Consider the following 19101-nt stretch of genomic DNA (forward strand, 5'->3'; position numbering starts at 1 on the left):
TCACTTCCATATTCTCACTAGACTACTTAAACCTAGCAGGAATATATACCCCCTTAAACAGAAAGACCTACAAGTTGATGGAAGTATGATTTCTAGTCTAGACTACAGAGGTAAATCCCACTGAAAACACAACGAAATACACAAGTTTCTTTAGGCAGACTTAGCATTAAAACTGGCTTCTTCAAAATCTACCCAAAACTTATCAAAAGCAGAAGGAACACATATGCTGCCCAAGTTTTCTTTACTTACAAAGGTTGATTTTTCAAATTTGTTCCAGTAACAAAGCAGGATAGTTCAAGTAATAAAAAAATAGTTGGCAGTTTGTTAAAAATTGAGAGCAGATTTCAAAATCTGAGAAATATCCTTCTATCTTGACCAATTCCACAAGATTTCAGTTGTGCGGCTTTGGCCTCCTAGAATTCAGAAGTTTTACCAATTGCATTTTTCATCCAACTTGCCAGAAGTAAACAGCTTTATACCATTACAAAATTTGCCCTAGATGTCGTTATGAGTATTTTATAAGGAAATAATGAGATTCAAAGCAAGATATACGCCTCCTGGAAGCTTACCAAACTTTTTTCCTTCTCTGGTTGTGCCTGTCATCTTGATCTTGGCAACTTCAAAGAAATCTTTGATTTCCCTTTCATACAGTCGCGATAAATAATCCATATAATTCTTAAAAGAAAAATGTGTAGTTAACAGGTATACATACTGACTTTGTCCTATTACAGTTAAACAGATCTTAAAAACCAGCAATCCAGCAAGTAGGTAAGTTGTACTAAACGACAAACTGGTTTGGACTACATATGTATTTATATATTTATGTAGCATGTACAAAAATATACTCATGATATTTAAGCAGGTTATATTCATTTTTCTAGTGAGTTCATTGAGCAACGAGAAAGCGCTAATTCTTCTCCACAAGAAAAGATACGCAATGTGGTACATACAAATAGGATTACTAGCGGTATTGCATCATAGAATTCAATTCAAGGGTAGAACGGAGAGAATTCAGCACCATTCTCTGTAGCCTCTTTTACTAGACTCTTTCCGTGCCCCAAAGCACATAGGATGCCATTCCTACATATCTTCCTGAGCACGTGACCTCCTTTATTACTATTCTTACAAGGAAAATTAAAAAAAGACCAGAAAACTTTGAGAGGCACAAACTCTGTGTGTCTGCTTACTACAAGATTGAATCAATCCCAAAATAATTTGTTTGCAACACTGCCAAAAATAAGCTCAAGTTTTAAACAAACAAGAGGCAACTGAAATAAGTTTGAAGACTATCTGGTTTGTTTAGATTTTTAGTACAAAGGTTATTATAATGTTTTATTTATCAAATATCACCCAAGAATTTTTTTCTGACGTTCTTCAGAATTTATTTATTTAGCACACATAATACATAAATATGTTTCTTTTTTTTATTAGACGATCACAAAGATGTCAACCATTCTTTGAATATTTACCTTATACTGAAAGCAAAAGAACAATTACTTCAAAGCCATTTTAAGGGTAATTTAAATCTTCCATAGTTGAGTTTTTAAGAATGATAGTACTTGAATAAAAGAAGACTTGTTCTGTAAGGACTAACTTTCCCTTGATTTCTATCTAAACATTTTCTCTACTTCTGCAGTATTTTTTTTTCATTCCATGTCAGTTTTAAACAAGGTAGTTAGAAGTTACATATACATGAAGGTTAAATGTTTCTACTTAATCTACTTTACAACAGACCTCTGAAGTTTTTAATATTCTGAGTGAAATGAAGAAATAAAGATGTCACGTAAGCAATAAGCACATCAACATGAAAAGAACTTAATTATTTTTCTTACTAGACAGTAAAATGGCAAACTCATTTTACATAAATATTAAGATTAACATCTTATGATACTTCACAAGAGAGACATAGAATCTTGGAGAAAAAAAAATACAGGATACAACAAATACCAAAAAATTAGATTTCCTATTCCAAAAAGGAACAAGAAAAAAGGAGCAGTGAATTAAATTTAATATAAAAGAATATTAAAAGGACATGCACATACACGCAAGATATTCTTTTGACTCTCAAACCCAGTATATTATGTATATTCTCTAGCACCATTTGAGCACTTCACATACCTTTGCTAGCCCTTCGTATTTTCCATAATCTGTGTTCTTTAGCCACTCCATCAGTTTAGCATATCGAAGTAAATCTCTGTGAAATGGATGGTGATTGGGTAATGTCAATTCAACAGAGTGCTGGGCAAGAGTAGAACTCTGATCATGACCCTTGGTAAAAGAAAGCATTAAAGTGAATCTGGAAGCTCTATACAGTAGTACTGGAAGTTTCCTGAAAAACTTAAAATGAAGAGAGCATCCCTCTCAGACAAACAGAAAAGCATCAAAATATCTTGCATAGAAACAAAGTCCAGAGACTTAGATTGAAAAGAAACCTAACACAATACAGACACTGAGGTATTATAGTTGTGGCAGGTAAAACATCTTAGTAAACTTGTTTATTGTAAGGCACTTTGCCTCCAAGGTGAGTTAACTTGGCATTTTCGCAAGAGAACGCAAGGTATACCTGACTGAAGATTTAACAAGTGTTCAACTGTTTCTGAAAAATTCTAAGAGATTATTACATTATTTCTCTAAACAAACAAACAAAATCCATATCTGCTTATTTTTGAAGATGTTGTTCCCATACAGTGTAAGACATTTCAGGTCCCCAGTCAGTGACCTCAATGTTAATGATGAGCTTTATGCTACACCTCTGAAAATCTGCTCCAATTCAACCCACTGTAGTTGACTTTGGCCAAGCCTTAAAAACCAGCAGTTCACACATGTTTTCTCTCCCTCTACACAAATATAGACACGCATACACATACACTTTCAGTAAACATTTATTAAACAGTTTACAACATGCAGGATAAACCAACCCATTTAACAGTAAGCTACTAACTTCACACTCTTCCTTTTATCTGGCTTATCTCCTGAAAAAAAAAAAAATAAACAAACCAACCCCCCCCCCCAAACAAACAAAAAAAACCCCACAAACAAAAAACCCCCACTATCCTTTAAATGAAGATCACATCATAGTGCTTGAACAATATATGATTTAGCTTTATTAAGCTTTCACTTGCTGCAACTCCCAAGCTTCCTGCACAATTCTGGAAGCAAGCAAGGTAACATCACACCTCAGTCATGCAGCACAACACACAACCCTTTGCCCTGTGCTAGTTGAAGGGAGGATGTGACTTAATTTCAAAATGGCTTTACTATTTCCTGTAAAGTCTATTTTACTGGGCTTGTAATAAATACTGCAACAGAACTTGATCTTAAGTATAGTTTGTGCCATGGCAGCATAAAAAGATTCTCCTAATTGGTCTCCAATTCTTGTAGCATAACATGTGGGTGGTTCATGTCAGCCAATGACAGTCCCTGACCCTGGGACACTGTCCAGCATTCCTGGACAGTTCTGTCTTGGATATAACAAGTTGGCGGAATATAAACCATACAGTTTAAAAACTGCTTATGTATGTCTGCAAGTTAGAGCAGAAGCCAACACACTGTCAAAACTAAAGAAACTTTGGCTCACCCTTCTCCGTTGTGGTGGGTACTAATCAGTTCAAGTCTTTGGTTAAAAAAAGCCATAAAAGCTTCCACAATACATTCACACATTTATATCTTCATTTTTTTAAAAGAAAAAAAGTCTTGATATTATTTGTAAAAGACTAATCTTTAGTAAGTAGCACAATGCAAACATGCCAGGTTCTAAAGAAAGCTGGCATTACTTTTTGTATCCAGCACAAACATGAACTTAAAGTCCTGTTTTCTTAACTACACAAACTGAGACACAAATGGACCCAAAGAAACAAGCCCTAGATTACTTCATTCATTTATTCTCACAGACAATGAGAAGAGTCACATTGTTAATCTCCCTCCCAAAAGCAATCCTGTATTCTGACTCCAACAAAAAGCTAACTTTGTAAAGTGTAGTTCATGCAACATATAATTTGGAAATAGAATCCAACCAGCATTAGCCACACAGCTGCTGATGTAATTAGCGAGGTCATACTCAATACTGTGTGTACTTCTGGGCATGCGTATAACAAATATTTTCCACAAATCTTTGATATGCTTTTATGAAAAACAGACATAGAAAAACACTTATGGTTCTCTCTCCTATCCCCTGGTGTGCAACATTCCTATAGTGTGCATTTTAACGTTCAAGTTCCTTATAGCTTAACATAATTTACCTGGTGGCTTTCATAGCTTTCTTCAACTAAGTCCAAAGGCTAGTTCATATTACTGTTAGAAAACACTCAGCTATCCAAGTTCTTACTGCTTCTTTCATCTAACAATTTTATTCATGTCCCTTTATTAGACACAACTTTTTATTTTTGCTTAGTAGTTGCATTCTTCATAAAGCTAGATGATAAATCCTCTCCCAAGATAAATTTCTCTCTGTTACCAAATGATACTGCAAGCTTGTTATTCAACTATTTCTTAGTTTCAAAGCTTCAAACTATTTCATATTTAAAGACAGAAAGCCCAGAGTTGCCTTTTAATTGAATGCTGAACCCGGTTGTTAATAAAAAAGAAAAATCTTCATAGACACGCAGTAAGGTTAATCAAATATTATTAGGACACAATACAGACAACTCCTTTAACTGTTAGTAACAGTTACTGCAAACAGTTTTTAACATTGCAGTGAATGGCAATCCAAAGTTGCATTTATCTTTAAATCTTTCCATATTTATTCTCTTTTTTATGTAAAGGAGATGAAGCACCTTAATATCTTACAACAGTAGTTTGAATCACAGCATTGCGTTTGTTTGCCTTTTTATTTTTTTTTTAAAAAAAAGAACAATTTCATACTTCTAAGATAATATATTTAGTTCAAAATGTCAATGCAACTTTGGTCTCCCATCTAAAGAGCTTCAAATCAGAATGTCTTGCTTTTAGTAGCAGCTGTCTAGACATCGTCATGTTTTCATTTGACATTTTAATTTAGAAACCTGTATCTGCCTTAGCTTTTTTCTGAAGTGCTTTATCTTTTTAAGAGAAACATTCTAAACAAATAATGCAATTCCTCAGATGTTAAAAGTAACAAAGTATTCCAGCTAGGCTTTACAAAAATGTGTGGCTGAGAATTTGTTACATTCTATTCATTAGACCAACCAAACAAGGTCATTTTAGTAAGACAACACAAAAATCTCTTGTAGCTCCAACATTTGAATCTGTATCTCAAAATGAAGTATACAGTGAGGCCATTTTTTTTTTACCTGCTGATTAACACCTCACGGCCAACAGCAGATCAAAACTTTTCAGAGGGAAGTTTATATGAAAGACAGTGTGAGGCCACTATCGGTACCAGATTTTTAAAAAAAAATTTAAAAAATTGCAAATTGGTAACAGCATTCTCAATAGCACTGAAAAGTGTACTGAGAAGTATTTCATCTAATACACATAGTATTACACAGTAATAATAATCTCTTGCCATTTTAAAAATTAAAATCCTCAGAAGAGAACATCAGAAAAGGCATTCTATTAAATAGCCACTTTCGTATGCAAGTCCAAAATCCAAACTTTGTGAATGCATTTACATAGGACTTACACTAAATAGCTTCTACTTGTTCATTTAAAGGCCAGGACACAGTTTGTGCTCAGTTTTTCAAAATATGAAAACTCGCAGGAGAAACATACTTTCTTAAGAACAGAAACTACAGGCAAAAAATATAACATGCTGCAGAACTGGAATTCTTCTGCAAATGAAATAAAATATAGGAAGCACTTTGCCATAAAAAGCCAGGCTAGTACTCTCAAATGCAATTTTCTATAGAATTATCCAGCCTAACTCTATTCCATTTTCTGCACACAGTCTAATACATAAACCAAAAAACTTCTAAAACTTTGATTGTGCTAATATGTATAAAAACTGAAATTTTTTTTATTTACAAATATTACAATGTAGCACAATTGTAGTATCTGTACAGTTGTACACATATTACAATTTCCTGAAAATATTTTTCCTCCATACACCTCATTTTGTGTTTTAGCAATTTCTGGAGATCACACTGGAGGAATGTTAACTCATAAACAGATAATCAAAGCTGGAGGCCTAATAAGAATAATGGAAGCATAAGTCTGATGCTGTGCAACTGGTAAGGATAAATTTCTTTTTGTAAAGCCGAAGATGCAGCTGCTAGGTAAGTCAAGCTCAAAAAAATTAGTTAGAAAAACTTGTATCAAACCCGATGTACTCACTGGAACTGAAAGAGAGTAGGGCCTGTTACAGAGCTGAAGGAAGTTCTGATTAAACTAATTGGAGATAAAAAAAATACAGAATTGAAAGAAAACTGATGCTAAGAAAGACACTCACTTTAGGAAACAAGCCTTAGGACAGTGATTTCTGAATATTTGAAGTTAAGTCTCAAAAAACAAGGTTTATTCATCTTACTTTTTATGGTTTTGGGCTTTTTATGGCCCTTGAAGTTCAGACATCAAGAACTCCTATGTTCTCAGTCTCTGACATGCTTAAAAAAAGTCAGTGTTTTTTCTCCTCAGTCAAGCCTTACAATTAAATTCTTATATATCACACAATGTGTTTAATTCAGATAGCAAACCCACTAAAGAGAGGGTTTCTTTTTTTTTAAATATGAGACTTCTGTAGGCAACTATAGTTTGGTATGCTTAGTATACCTGAAGTGCCTCTAGCAGTCCATTTGTTTACTGCTTACATCACAGAACGTGTCCAACTTTAGGTGTATTGGTTTGCTTGTCAGGAAAAGTTTGTGACTGAAAATTTCACATAAAATAGTAAGAAATAATACCTGATGAACAAATACGCTGTTCAAATGACTGGCAAGTCTCCGTGCAAATTGCTCACGCAAGTCACTAAACCGCTGCTGTTGCTGTTTCACTGCATGAAGCATATCATGTCCTAAGAACAAAAAGAACTTCACAGAGTACAAAACATACAGTAATATATTGTATGTGGGAACTACAAGGACCAGAGGTAACAATTCCCTCAATCTACAGAAACAACATCTGAGACTAGTTGGAAAGGCACATACAATCAAGGTACTACCATAATAAATATCGTATGTTAGACTGTAGTCTAACAGAAACATTACCTGGACGAAGAGCTACATTCATACACTGCAAAAGGGCATCTGCTGCATTAGTGCAAGCCTCAATGCCTCGAGAGGATGTCAGATCTCCCTCCTGAAGGGCCTTTATATGACCTTTAGCCAAATCCATGTGATTCTACAAAATAATGGATAGCATTGTCACAGAATCATAGAACAGAATCATAGAATCATTTAGGTTGGAAAAGACCTTTAAGATCATTGAGTCCAACTGTTAACCAACTCCACCACTAAACTATGTCCCTAAGTACCACATCTACATGTCTCTTAAACACCTCCAGGGATGGTGACAACCACTTCCCTGGGCAGCCTGTTCCAATGCTTGTCCATAAGCAGGTTAGTTTGCTATGCTGCTCAACAATAATGATAAATAAAATACAATTCCATCATTATAAAAATTTACTGGTTAGTACAATAATAAAACAGAAAAATAAACTCATTCTTTTAAATGAAGCTCATATATGGTTGCTAAAGAGGGTAGCAACCTAAAAGAATTTTATACCTGATGTGAACAACCATAGTGAACACAATAAAAATGCTTACCACTAAGAACTCTATCTCTGACAGTAGCTTCACATTATTTGTGTTGCTGAGATGGATTAGGTGGTTGCTTTCTGAAATTTGATCCATTTGCTCTTTCACACTCTGAAGCATTTCTTCATAACTGCTCAGCTTCAGCTCAATTTGGTCAACTTCCTTTAGAGCTTCATCCAGCAACTTCATCAAGATATTCACCTGTTTCTCTGAGGCCATAATTGACTGGATATTTGCCTGTACAGAAAATTAAGCCACAAGATATTGAGAGACTTTTTTATATCCCAAAAGCATTCTGCTATCTCCTTCTGTCTCCATCACTGTCAAATACTTTCCAAAATTCTTGATGAAAGAGACAAAATAATATAAGCTTGCAGTATTTCTCATTTAAAATGTTATTGAACACAACAGTGCCTCAGTCCATGACACTTCTTCATTTCATAAAGAAAAGAGATAAAACCAAAACTTTGCTCACATTTGTAGAATTGAAGTATTGATCTGCACAAAAATAAAAACCAAACAGTCCAAACAAAATCAAAAATAAAAACCAAACCCTACTATACTGGAACATTTTCAGTTCCAGAAAAAAAGCTTAGGTGATAGGTCACATTTTCTGTTTCAGCTACCTCTTTGATAACAGCCATTTTCAAAATATGAGAGAAATATCCACTCGACAATTTGAGGAGGTTGTTGACTGTTCTCTCAAAACTGTAACCCCTGCATCTCCTTCAGGTTTTAAGCGACCTCTAGAATGCTGGGTTGTTTAAAAAGCAAAATAGCCAACAATATGGTACTGCTACAGACAGTCCAATACTGCAACGTTGTTAGACTAAGCCAGTTTCCCAATTACACTGAGGCATATTTTAGGCATAAGAGTTCACATCCATGGACACGAACATCTATTCTCTCTCTCCCTGCACCCTTGCTTTCGAGAAAGGTCTATGTAGAATGCCTCCCCTTTTTCTTCTCAAGTCATCATTCAAAAGCCTGTGACTGATCCCAGAAGGTCTCGAAGGTAAAGAGCAAAGTTGAAGATCTTTAAAATCTGATCATAGATAGGATGTAGCTCTGTTTAGGAACAGATATACATTTATCTTTAAATATGCAGCAGAACAAGTTAGCTACCTTTTCAAAGAATGCTACATAGTATCAATGAAAACGGTTCAACATGCTAACACACTGTATATTACAAGAAATGTTTACCCCATCCAGCACTTGTAGCTCTCTCGACAACTTCTCTGCAAAGGCTTCCGCATTAGAAATAGCATATTCACAGCCTTCCATCATTATTTCAATATCCTGTTCTTCTCTTGCGTTTAACTCCTGGTATTCATCCACAGACTCTTCATCACCTCCTGTTACGCTTTGGTTCTCTCCACTTGGAACGGATTCTTACATAGAGAATGTAAATAAAATACGTCAGCAAGTGCAGAAAGTCACAAGCATTTTAAGAGTACTTAAGTATGTTCCACTACCTTTAAGTAAATTAATCCGTTAAACAACTTTCATAACAAGCACCTGCTACCTGCATACTCTTTTTGCAAGTCTCAGTCTTCCATGGGCTTCATTAAGATTTCCAGAACTGGTTCCCAACAGTGATGTTTTCCAAATTATACTATATAAGCAGAATACAAATAGCCACCTTCCTTTATTGCATGTACAAAGGGACATGCTGTCTCACTCCATTCACCTGTCACACTAGTAACCAACATCAGAATACATTACAGCATTAACACTAGACTTGTTGGCAGAAGATCAGTAGAAGTTAGACTCTCTCTTTTGGTAGACAGAACATAAGGGAAACATATTGCAGTAGATAAATAAATATACCACTGAATAAATAGAAAAATATATTGATGCTCAAGGTAAGTTTCATAGCAGGAAAAAAATCAGTACTGAGGTAAGCGAAAATTCTATAACAACGTTTTCATGAACTATGATTTCTCATGGCAGTGCTTATTTAATTCGACAAGCCATTCAAAGGCTGACAAATGTTTTTTTACAGAATGTTAACACAGTCCAGCCAGAAACTGTTCAGGACATTTGAAACATCTCTTATCTCTCACAATTTTATACGCTATCCAAAACACTATTTAAATTTTTTTTAAAGGCATATTATTTAAGAAAAATTGCTTACAAAGCAGAATAAAGGAAAAAGGTGTTACGCACCTTCTGCAACTTTAGGCAGTTCTGAAGAATTAAAAGGTATGGAAAAGCAGAGGAAAGGAAGCAGAGAATGTTAGCTAGACAAAGGATGAACAGTGTGTATATTTTTAAGTGGCAGCAAGTTTTAATGTTTTAATAGTGCACTAACTTGAAAAGTTAGAGGTTGGTTAAAAGCAAATTTCAGTCAACACCAAAATACAGAAATGCTATCCTCCCTGTTTCACATTTCTAATTCACGTTCTTCTGCACAAGCCAGTCTAGTATTCAACACCAACAGTTCAGCCACTTCTGACAGACTCCAACATGACATATGCTTACTCACTAGGCTTTATTAAAAAAAATAACTATTAAAAGATAACATGACTGTAAAAATATTTAATACAGCATGAGTAAAGATACAAAGCCCTCTTAGCAACCAACCAGTCGCGTAAACTGTAACAGGGTCCATCAGAACGTAACATCTGCTAACCACAGTTTGTGAACTAGAAATCTCATGTAAAACCTCATAACCTTTAGCATGCTAATGAAGTGACACTTTGTAACACTTTTCTAAATTGTGGGAAAGAAAAATGGAACCAAAGCAGATTTATTACACATTTAGTCCTACCAGATCTTACAGGTAGATTTTATTTTGTTCAACAAGCAGAATGTCTTAGAAATACAATACACTTATCAATATTTAGAACTTCATTAATGAAGTATTTTGTCTCAGTTTTCTAACAGAAAATCTGTTATCTAATCACCTTGTTTATCTGAAGACTTAGAAAATATAAAATCAAATAGGAAAAAACATCAGGATTAGGATTCTTTTTTACAGTACATCTGTTTTACATCAGTAATTACTAAGCTTTATGCTTAACATACAGTTGTAGAAATTTACCTTCCAAAAGCTGTGAACTAACGTTAATAAAGTCAATTTTCTTCCTAAGATATCGCTGATTGAGTTTCCAGATACATGAAATGAAGGTGTTCTTTTCCACTGTACTGCTCGCAACCCATTTGTACACTTTATCAAAATGCAAGTCAAATTCAGGATTCTCCTGCAAAAGATGAGATATGTTACAGGCTCAACAGTCAAATGATTCTCTGAGCAGCAGAGATTGTTTAATCATTTAATTATCGAGATGACAGGACAAAAATTAAATTACACAGATGCCAACCTTGAGCTGACATACCAACACTGGCACCCTGGGGCACCTTAATGAAAGTACTAAAACACTGGAAGTGAAAAAACAAAATCCACACTATGAAGACAGTATTTGGTCAAGCCAGATAAGGCAACAATAACACACAATACAGAGATCTGTAAGAGTTTCAAGAAACATTTGACAGTGCTATCTGCTCTGAAACACGGTCCTCAGAATGACTAACGCCTTGTGTTAGCGTTCTGAAACTAAAAACAGTATCTGGAATTACTGAAAACATATACAATACAATTCAAGCAGACTTAGAGGAATAGGCAAGGAGAAAAGTTATGAACACTTTATATATTTTAGAGATATGATAGTGTTTAATAGCACCAAACAGGATAGAAAGACTATTTGGTATTTTAAAGGTAAAAAACTACCACAGAAGTATTATCAACTAGATTTGTTGCCTGATGAGAACACTGCTTTGATAACAATTAAATAATGTACTTTCCTTTCTGCAGCCACTTATGAACTCCGTATGGACTCTAACTGGTAAGAGTCTATTTTAAAAATCATATTCCAAGTATTTTACAAGGTCCAACCTCCTGATAGAAAATGTTCTTGCCTCAGATACATGTTAAATTCTTACTTACAGTTTGTAAAAACTACTATTGCTGCTACTTATTACTTATATTGTCACTATTATCTGCAGAAGCAGGCTGCACATGAAATTGCAAATGATGGGAAGTGGTATTTCCTGTAGAGTGCAATAAAAGCAGCTCTATTTTTTTTCTATAGCTTATTTTGATAAATATAGTTACCATACATTTCTAAACAAAGAGTATCATTACATAAAATTTGACCTGACAACTAGTGCAAGAAAGGCCTATGGCAAAAGAGTTGCATAGGATCACATTTGGAAAACAAAACACGATGCACCTATCAACTTTAATTCTGACTTTTTTTAACGTGAGAGGGTTTGCCATTCAACATTTGGTTTTTGAAAGAAAATTTCAAAATCGCTCTTTAGAGTGGTATCTACATTACAGCACATTTCACAAAACAGTTAACTGAATTCTGGTTTGCAAGAAAAAGCCCTGAGAGATGGTATAATTTTAAAAAGAACCTTAACCTGAAAGAAGGAATTATTCAACGGGGTACTTAAGAACAGCAGGTAAAATCTAAAATGTAGCCAACAAGTATGTGGATAACTGAAATAACAAAACACATTAAACTTATACTTAGTGAGTGGGAAATTCAAGAATATTCAACTTCATAGTTTCCTGCACTATTCTTCCAAAGCACCAATTAAAGGAACATAGACCCAGACATCACAGGACGAAGAAGTTTCACCTCTGTCTATGTGTACATCTTATTAACGACAACAGATGAATTTAAATAATCAAAAATAGGTTACTCTTTTCTATGGAAAAGAAAAACACCTCAGGACTGTACGCTTTCCAACAAATGGCCAATGTCACGATTTAGAGAAGAGGCACAAGAGTTCATCTTCAGAAGCTTATATACTGCTCATTAAGAAGGTTTTCAGTGTCCCAGTAAAAAACATTCCATGTAGCTCAATGTCATCAGTAAGAAGGTCATCATTTTTTTTTAAGGGGATACTAAGCTTGGAGTAAAAATTTACAGAAAACTTGAAACAAACAAAAAAGTACTGGTCCTTAGCACAAGCACTGTACAGTCACAGAGAGATCACTACAATAAACAAGGCAGATATTAAGTATTGCTATTCAAGCACATCTAGACTACTCTTACTCAGTTTACCAGGGTTATATTCTTGGAAAAGCTAGAAGAAAATGCAGGCATAAGCAACACTGGAATTTAACATACTAATTCCTAATTCATGTGTTATCAATCTAAGCTTTAAAGTAGTCAGTATCAAGAAGGTTAACTCTAACTAGGAACCAAAGGGATGTTCTGAGCAGAGCAGTAAACCAAAAAAAAAAAAAGTTACACATACTTTAACAGCATCTTTGGCATCAACAACAGCAAGATCTCGAAGTCCCCATGCAGTCTGCCTTTTGTAGAAATCTCCCTTGTCAGATTTTTTCACTTTTACCACATTGACTTGCACTGGTCGTTCTGTGGTCACTGTTAAGTAAAAGAGTAATTTCAAAATGCACAAATTATTTCAATATCTGTTTCTGCTGTAGTTCAACTTCTGAAATTAATTATCTGTGGGGGAAATTTTGTAATATTCATTTGATTAAAAGAGACCCTTTGAAACACTTCGTCCATCATTTCCACAGTTGAGTTTAACTCTCAGTCAACCAGATACACATCACTATACAGCTTGTGAAGCAATTAACCTAATTTACATGTATTTCTTTGATACAGCAGACCTCAGACCATGGCCACCTCACTGACAAAGCACAGAGGTAAATGGAGATTACAGTCAGAATAAAAACATTTTCAGAGATTTCTCAGTCAAAAAAAATTGTAGCAAGCTAATTTATTGACGGATTGACCAAAACACCTAATTTTTTGAAGAGACATAATATAATGCACATACACTCAAAGGAACATTAGAACTCAGTAGTTACTGTGCCTTTCCAGAACCCTCTGCCTTGGACTCTAACCAGTACACTTCATTGCATTTTATTTAGGCTGATCAGCCTAAGCGCCTACTAAACCCCTTTTAAGCACTATATACAGTCTACTTCAAAAGCTCACCAGTACCACACAAATAATTTTGATTCTTTCATTTCACATTACAGAGAGATCTGGGTACAGGGTTTTGTTTCCTTTTTAATAGAAGCAATAATGGAAGTATAAGCTACCATTTATTTTCTCCATTAGAAATGGAAAGCACCTGCTTTATATCGGGCAAGAATAAATATTTTAAGTACAGTTAAGACATATGCAACTGAATAAAAAACAAAGGTGAAGACAAGAAATACAGGGTGGTATTATTATGTACCTGTGGCACACAAAAAGCAGTTTCTCTTCTTTTTGCCTGCTTTGCACACGTTCACAATGCTCAACAAGCGTTCATCATTGGGAGTGAAAATATCCCTCTGTAAAGCATGCTTGATTGCAGTCATTTTCTCTCAGCTGAAAGATTTTTAAGAAGCGATAATACATTCAGGTGCATTTAACATACACACACACAAAAGAACCAGTCATTTACTTACAGCAACTACAGTTTTTTGAAATTAAATTTTATGGGTAGCTTAATAAATCATAATCTAGACAAGCATGATGGACAGGTAGAAGACAAGCTCACTTTAGGAAAAAGTCCAAGATAAAGCTTACTTCAGTTAGACAACTGTAATTTATCAACACTAGGGTGATCCTTCTGCCAAATTTAATGGAGAACTAAAAGCTTCTTAGTAGTAAAGTGGAATGTGAAGCATTAAAAAAAGTTGCCACAGGAATCAAGAAAAAAAAGACTCCCTCACTAAGTAGTGGAATTTTAGAATGGATATGAATGCCATAGATCCAGTAAAAATCTGTGTGAGAACAGATGAAAAAAACCCGACAAAATCTGACAGGATGGAGAATTTTAAACTAAAATCACTACAGTGATGACCTCAAATGGATCTTAAAGTCCAGAATCCGTCACATATACCTAAAACCTTCAATTAAAATTTCAGGACTCTTTCATCAAATCAAGGTTATATGTTTGGCAAACCAAAATGAAAATAATGTTCCATTTAGAAGGACAAAAAGTGTCTCCAGTTCTCTGCTTTGCAGGAGGACTTCTGGAATACAATCTGGAATGACTTATGACATACTGTATCAATCCACCACTCAGATACTACAATTTCAAGTCTAACAAATTATTACTTTCGAGCCTTGGTGTACCACATACACACCCTAAACCTCTTCTGGTGGAGAGAAAAATCAGTCTGATTAAGGATCAGTGTCCCAGCATGCTTCCTCACTCCCTCCTCCCTTGGTATCATAACAGAAATTCAAAATTAGTACTTGATACCATGTTATGAGAGCATCCGCAAGTATCCTGCTCAAACAGCTTGTTTAAAGCAGAATAAGTACATCACTCACAAACTCGAGCCAATAAAACAAAAAAGAACAGTACTAGAGTTTTCCCAGGTTGACACCTCTGTAAAAAACATGAAATCATAAGACATTACAGAGGGCCCATGTAATAGAATGTAGTACGTTTTTCTTAAATCAGATTTATCTTCTGGATATTGAAGTATCTTTCATAAAAGCTTCCTTAGAACATCTCCTGGAAGACACAAACTGTGGGGACAGATACATACCTAAGGCAACAAACCTCTGAGCATCTAGAAATACAGTATTGGGTTTGTTTGGTTTATGTTTTGCAAAGACCTGTTTTCCTGCTCTTGCCAGCTACCACATACTATTAAATGTAACAGGCTGCTGCTCTTCCTCTTTATCCTCAAATGAGGATCTGGCAATTGTTACAGTAAGGCAGAATAAAGAAATGCATCTTTGTAGCTGTCAGAAAGTTTGACTCCAAGGCCAGCTAGATCTGAAAAGGCCACAACACAATTTTGCAAAGGTAAGTCCATTAGGTTTGACTAGTTTGCTGACTTTTCTTGGATGCATAGACTGAGCTCAGAAACAGGACACTTTTTTTTTTTTTAAATTATGGAGTTTCTTATCTAGTAAGGGAGAAACAGGATATTTCAAAAAGAGAAAGAAGGTAAGCATGTACGCTTAGTAATAAATCAAGATATTTCTTCCAGGAATCAAGTGCTGACCTTGAACCCTCTAAACAAATGCTAAAAAAGACAGACTTCCGCTGAAAGACAATAAACAGACATTACTTATTCACTCTCGTAGCCTGTAACGGCAAACACAGGAGATTGTACAAAGCCATCAAGGATCCCTTTACACCTTCTGGTACATTGGCAGATATAGTTTAAAGTCAATGATGTAGTCATATACCAAATCAGACCATCAGGTTGCATGAATGAGGTGCACCCACCTTTAACAGCAAAAGTACTTTCCTAACACCACCTAGAAGTTTGCTTTCTAGTTTTTCTCCTCATTAAAAATATGGTTTTCAGGTGATTTGGGGGAGGTAGAAGAGCAGAAAAGGAGGTAGAAAGAGATGGGGGCAGTGGACCTGTTCACAGCGTTCTCCCTACAAGTGATTCACCTCTGCGGCAACAGCAGGAGAGAGTAAAAGCTGAGAAGAAGGGGCTGTAAGACAAAAAAGCGACTCAGGCTCGTACGACACGTTAACAACTGGTTTGTTTAAAAAGTCTTCACTAAGAGTTCTGATTTGCTTTGGCAGTGCCTTCAAGTAAGTATGCAACATGCTCAGATGAAAGCATCTGTACTTCTAGCGTGTTCATTTATGATGAAGGATTTACAGAGGTTACATAAGACCAAAATTAAATTAACCATGCAGCAAACAAGAATAAAATTCCAAGGAAGTCACAAAACTCTGAAAGAGACTTCCAAAATAGACATCAGTATAACCACCTGGTTTTCCAGCAAAGCATAGTCTAGTCCCCAGATTCTAGAAATCTGGGGTGGGAGGATGGAATGACACCACCTAATACTCAAGCTTGCAAAGATCAAATGGATAAGAAAAAAACAAACAAAAAAACCCCCAAAACAACACACACCCACCAACCTCCAGAAAGTTAAGTAATCAGCAATATTCACTCAATTCATAACAGTTCCTCACACTAGAGATTCTAGGTAGACTAAAAGGAGCAATACTTAAGACATCAAATTCAATGTGCTTATTTAAATACAGAAGCTAAAATATAACTCTAAACTTGGGCCTTAAAATTCTACAGCATGTTAAAAATGTGGTTAATATATATCACATACTACACTGTCTGATGCTGAGACAATATATGGAGTTAATTAGGTTGGATTTTTCTCTTGGAGACACCTGGGTTGCTTTCTCTGACAAACATACAGCAAAGACAAAAGGTTCCCTTGGCACTTTAAACAGATGAGACATTGACTTTTCTTTCAGTCTTTTATGTCCCACTGTCTCAGCTCAGCTGGCTGCCACCACATCTCTCATCTTCGGGAATCTAGTAGTTTGAAAGATTACTAACCCAAGGGCTAATATACTAAGCTGGAATCAGTGTTGTGAAGTGTACAGAGCTCAGGGCACCCAAAGAAGGCTGTTTATATGAGGCCCCGATGGCAAGGTAACATACCAAAGCTCCTGTCTAACAGTTTCCCTCCTCTTTCATCAAATGCTGGGCTCAGCTTCTGTTTCCAAAACTGCATCAGGTTGTCATTCCTGTTACTCTTCCACAGATGCGTAAAACACACACACAAAGTACCAACAACCTGCTGTATTTCAGAAATACCCCCTTTCTTTTCTGATTTCTGGTTTTACTTTCTGCTCTAAGTCACAGTGAGACTGCTGCAGCTCACTAACTCTCCCATTTCAGTGCTAACACAAGTTGTCCAGAATACACTTTTCCCACAAAAGACAACACATTAAACCTGAGATCAAAGACTTGCTCTGACTTATAGTCCAACTTCTTTTACAAACTCAACCTCCTTAGTCACAGCTGTCAAAACCTTCACAATGTGCCAGGACAAGGTACATCGCCAAGTTCTTCACACATGACTCCTGCTGTCCCAAATGAACACAGAATTAAACACAAAGAACTGGAGATAAAGCTGCTTCCCCAGAAAAATGGTTTGAGAGGGCTGAGACCATGCCAGTCTCTAATAAAACCCTTTAGATACTGCTACATTTATTTTTCCAGTAATGTTAAAAGCCTTGGCTACGAGAAATCTATCAAAGGCACCACATCTCAGGCACAGCCTGGCCAGGAAACACGCGGGAAGGACTCGATGGAGTGATGTGATCGGGCTCCTCAGTGAGCACTGCTCGGCCTCCACACACACGTCTGTCAACAGGAAAACACGCTACTCCTGCGTCCCAGCAGGTTAAAACGTAACTCGAGAGCGTAGCCCAACCGTAACATCCCCGGGAACGCCGTTCATAGCAAAAAGTCGTTCAAAAGATCGATAATGTAACAGGAAAACTCCGAAGAGCTACTGACAGCAGCGCCGGCCTCCCAAGGGCCCCTCTGGCACCAGTTTCACCGCCTCCCACCTGCCAGTCCTGCAGAAACTGCCCGCAGCCAGCCCTCCGCGCAGCCGCCGGCGGGACGCAGCCGCAGCGCCGGCGCCCCGCTGCCGCCACGGCCCCACCCCGAGCCCGGCGGCCCAGACACAGCCGGGCCGCCCCGGGGCGACCCGTGGAGCCCGGCCCGCGGAGGGAAGAGCGGCAGGGCCCCACAGCCGGAGCGGGGGAAGGGACGGAAGGAGCCGGAGCCGCCTCGCTCTCACCGCGGGGCCGGGGCCGGGACCGGCCGGGCCGTCAGGGAACGGGCCGCCTCCGCCTCCCGCCGCAGCCGCCCGCAACGGCCGCTTCCGCTCACGTGACGCCAGCAGCGAGACTGCAGGCTAGGAAGTCTGCACACTCCGCGCAGCGCCCCCTCCCGGACGTGATGGGTGTAATGGGTGTAACGCGTGTGAGGGCCGTAACGCCCGCCCCCCGGCGGAGTGGGGCGGGGGAAGAGAGAGCGGGACGATCGAGCCAATAGGAGCGCGGCAGGGGCGGGGCGGGGCGGGGGAAGAGAGAGCGGGACGATCGAGCCAATAGGAGCGCGGCAGGGGCGGGGCGGGGGAAGAGAGAGCGGGACGATCGAGCCAATAGGAGCGCGGCAGGGGCGGGGCGGGGCGGGGCTGGCCGCGGTGTGAGGGTGGGGAAGGACTTGGGAGTCCTTTCTGGTCGACAACAGGTTGACCACGGGTCAACAATGTGCCCTTGTGGTCAAGAAGGCCAGCGGTATCCTGGGGTGCATTTGGAAGAGTGTGACCAGCAGACCGAGGGAGGTTCTCCTCCCCCTCTACTTTGCCCTGGTGAGGCCACATCTAGAGAGCTGCTCTGGGCTCCCCAGTTTAAGAAGGACAAGGAATTACTGGAGGGAGGCCAGTGGCGGGCTATGAAGATGATTAGGGGCCTGGAGCATCTTTCGTATGAGGAGAGACTGAGAGAGCTGGGTCTGTTCAGCCTGCAGAAGAGAAGGCTGAGGGGGGATCTCATCAATGATTATAAATATCTCAAGGGTGGGTGTCAAGAAGATGGGACCAGACTCCTTTCAGTGGTACCTGGTGATAGGATGAGGGTC

At 37.7% G+C, this 19101-nt stretch overlaps 1 protein-coding gene across 3 annotated transcripts in view; it reads right to left on the reverse strand.

Moving 5' to 3' along the window:
- The window catches only part of EXOC1 (exocyst complex component 1), a 31798-nt gene extending 13401 nt beyond the window's left edge, over positions 1–18397 (reverse strand). The window contains exons 1-11 of one of the 3 annotated variants that reach the window (XM_065633962.1): positions 18257–18397; positions 13902–14035; positions 12942–13072; positions 10714–10873; positions 8871–9058; positions 7677–7904; positions 7119–7251; positions 6816–6925; positions 6250–6303; positions 2119–2268; positions 570–675 (exon numbers count right to left, since the gene is read on the reverse strand). In XM_065633962.1, the coding sequence (XP_065490034.1) occupies positions 570–675; positions 2119–2268; positions 6250–6303; positions 6816–6925; positions 7119–7251; positions 7677–7904; positions 8871–9058; positions 10714–10873; positions 12942–13072; positions 13902–14025 (1384 nt within the window). In that variant the 5' untranslated portion in view covers positions 14026–14035; positions 18257–18397. Of the gene's footprint in view, positions 1–569; positions 676–2118; positions 2269–6249; positions 6304–6815; positions 6926–7118; positions 7252–7676; positions 7905–8870; positions 9059–10713; positions 10874–12941; positions 13073–13901; positions 14036–18020; positions 18171–18256 lie in introns of those variants that run through there. The other 2 variants (XM_065633963.1, XM_065633964.1) reach the window with 2 other exon arrangements.
- Positions 18398–19101: the final 704 nt, after the last annotated feature.

This window comes from Caloenas nicobarica, chromosome 4 (assembly GCF_036013445.1).
Source record: "Caloenas nicobarica isolate bCalNic1 chromosome 4, bCalNic1.hap1, whole genome shotgun sequence".
In the NCBI taxonomy this organism is placed as follows: Eukaryota; Metazoa; Chordata; class Aves; order Columbiformes; family Columbidae; genus Caloenas; species Caloenas nicobarica.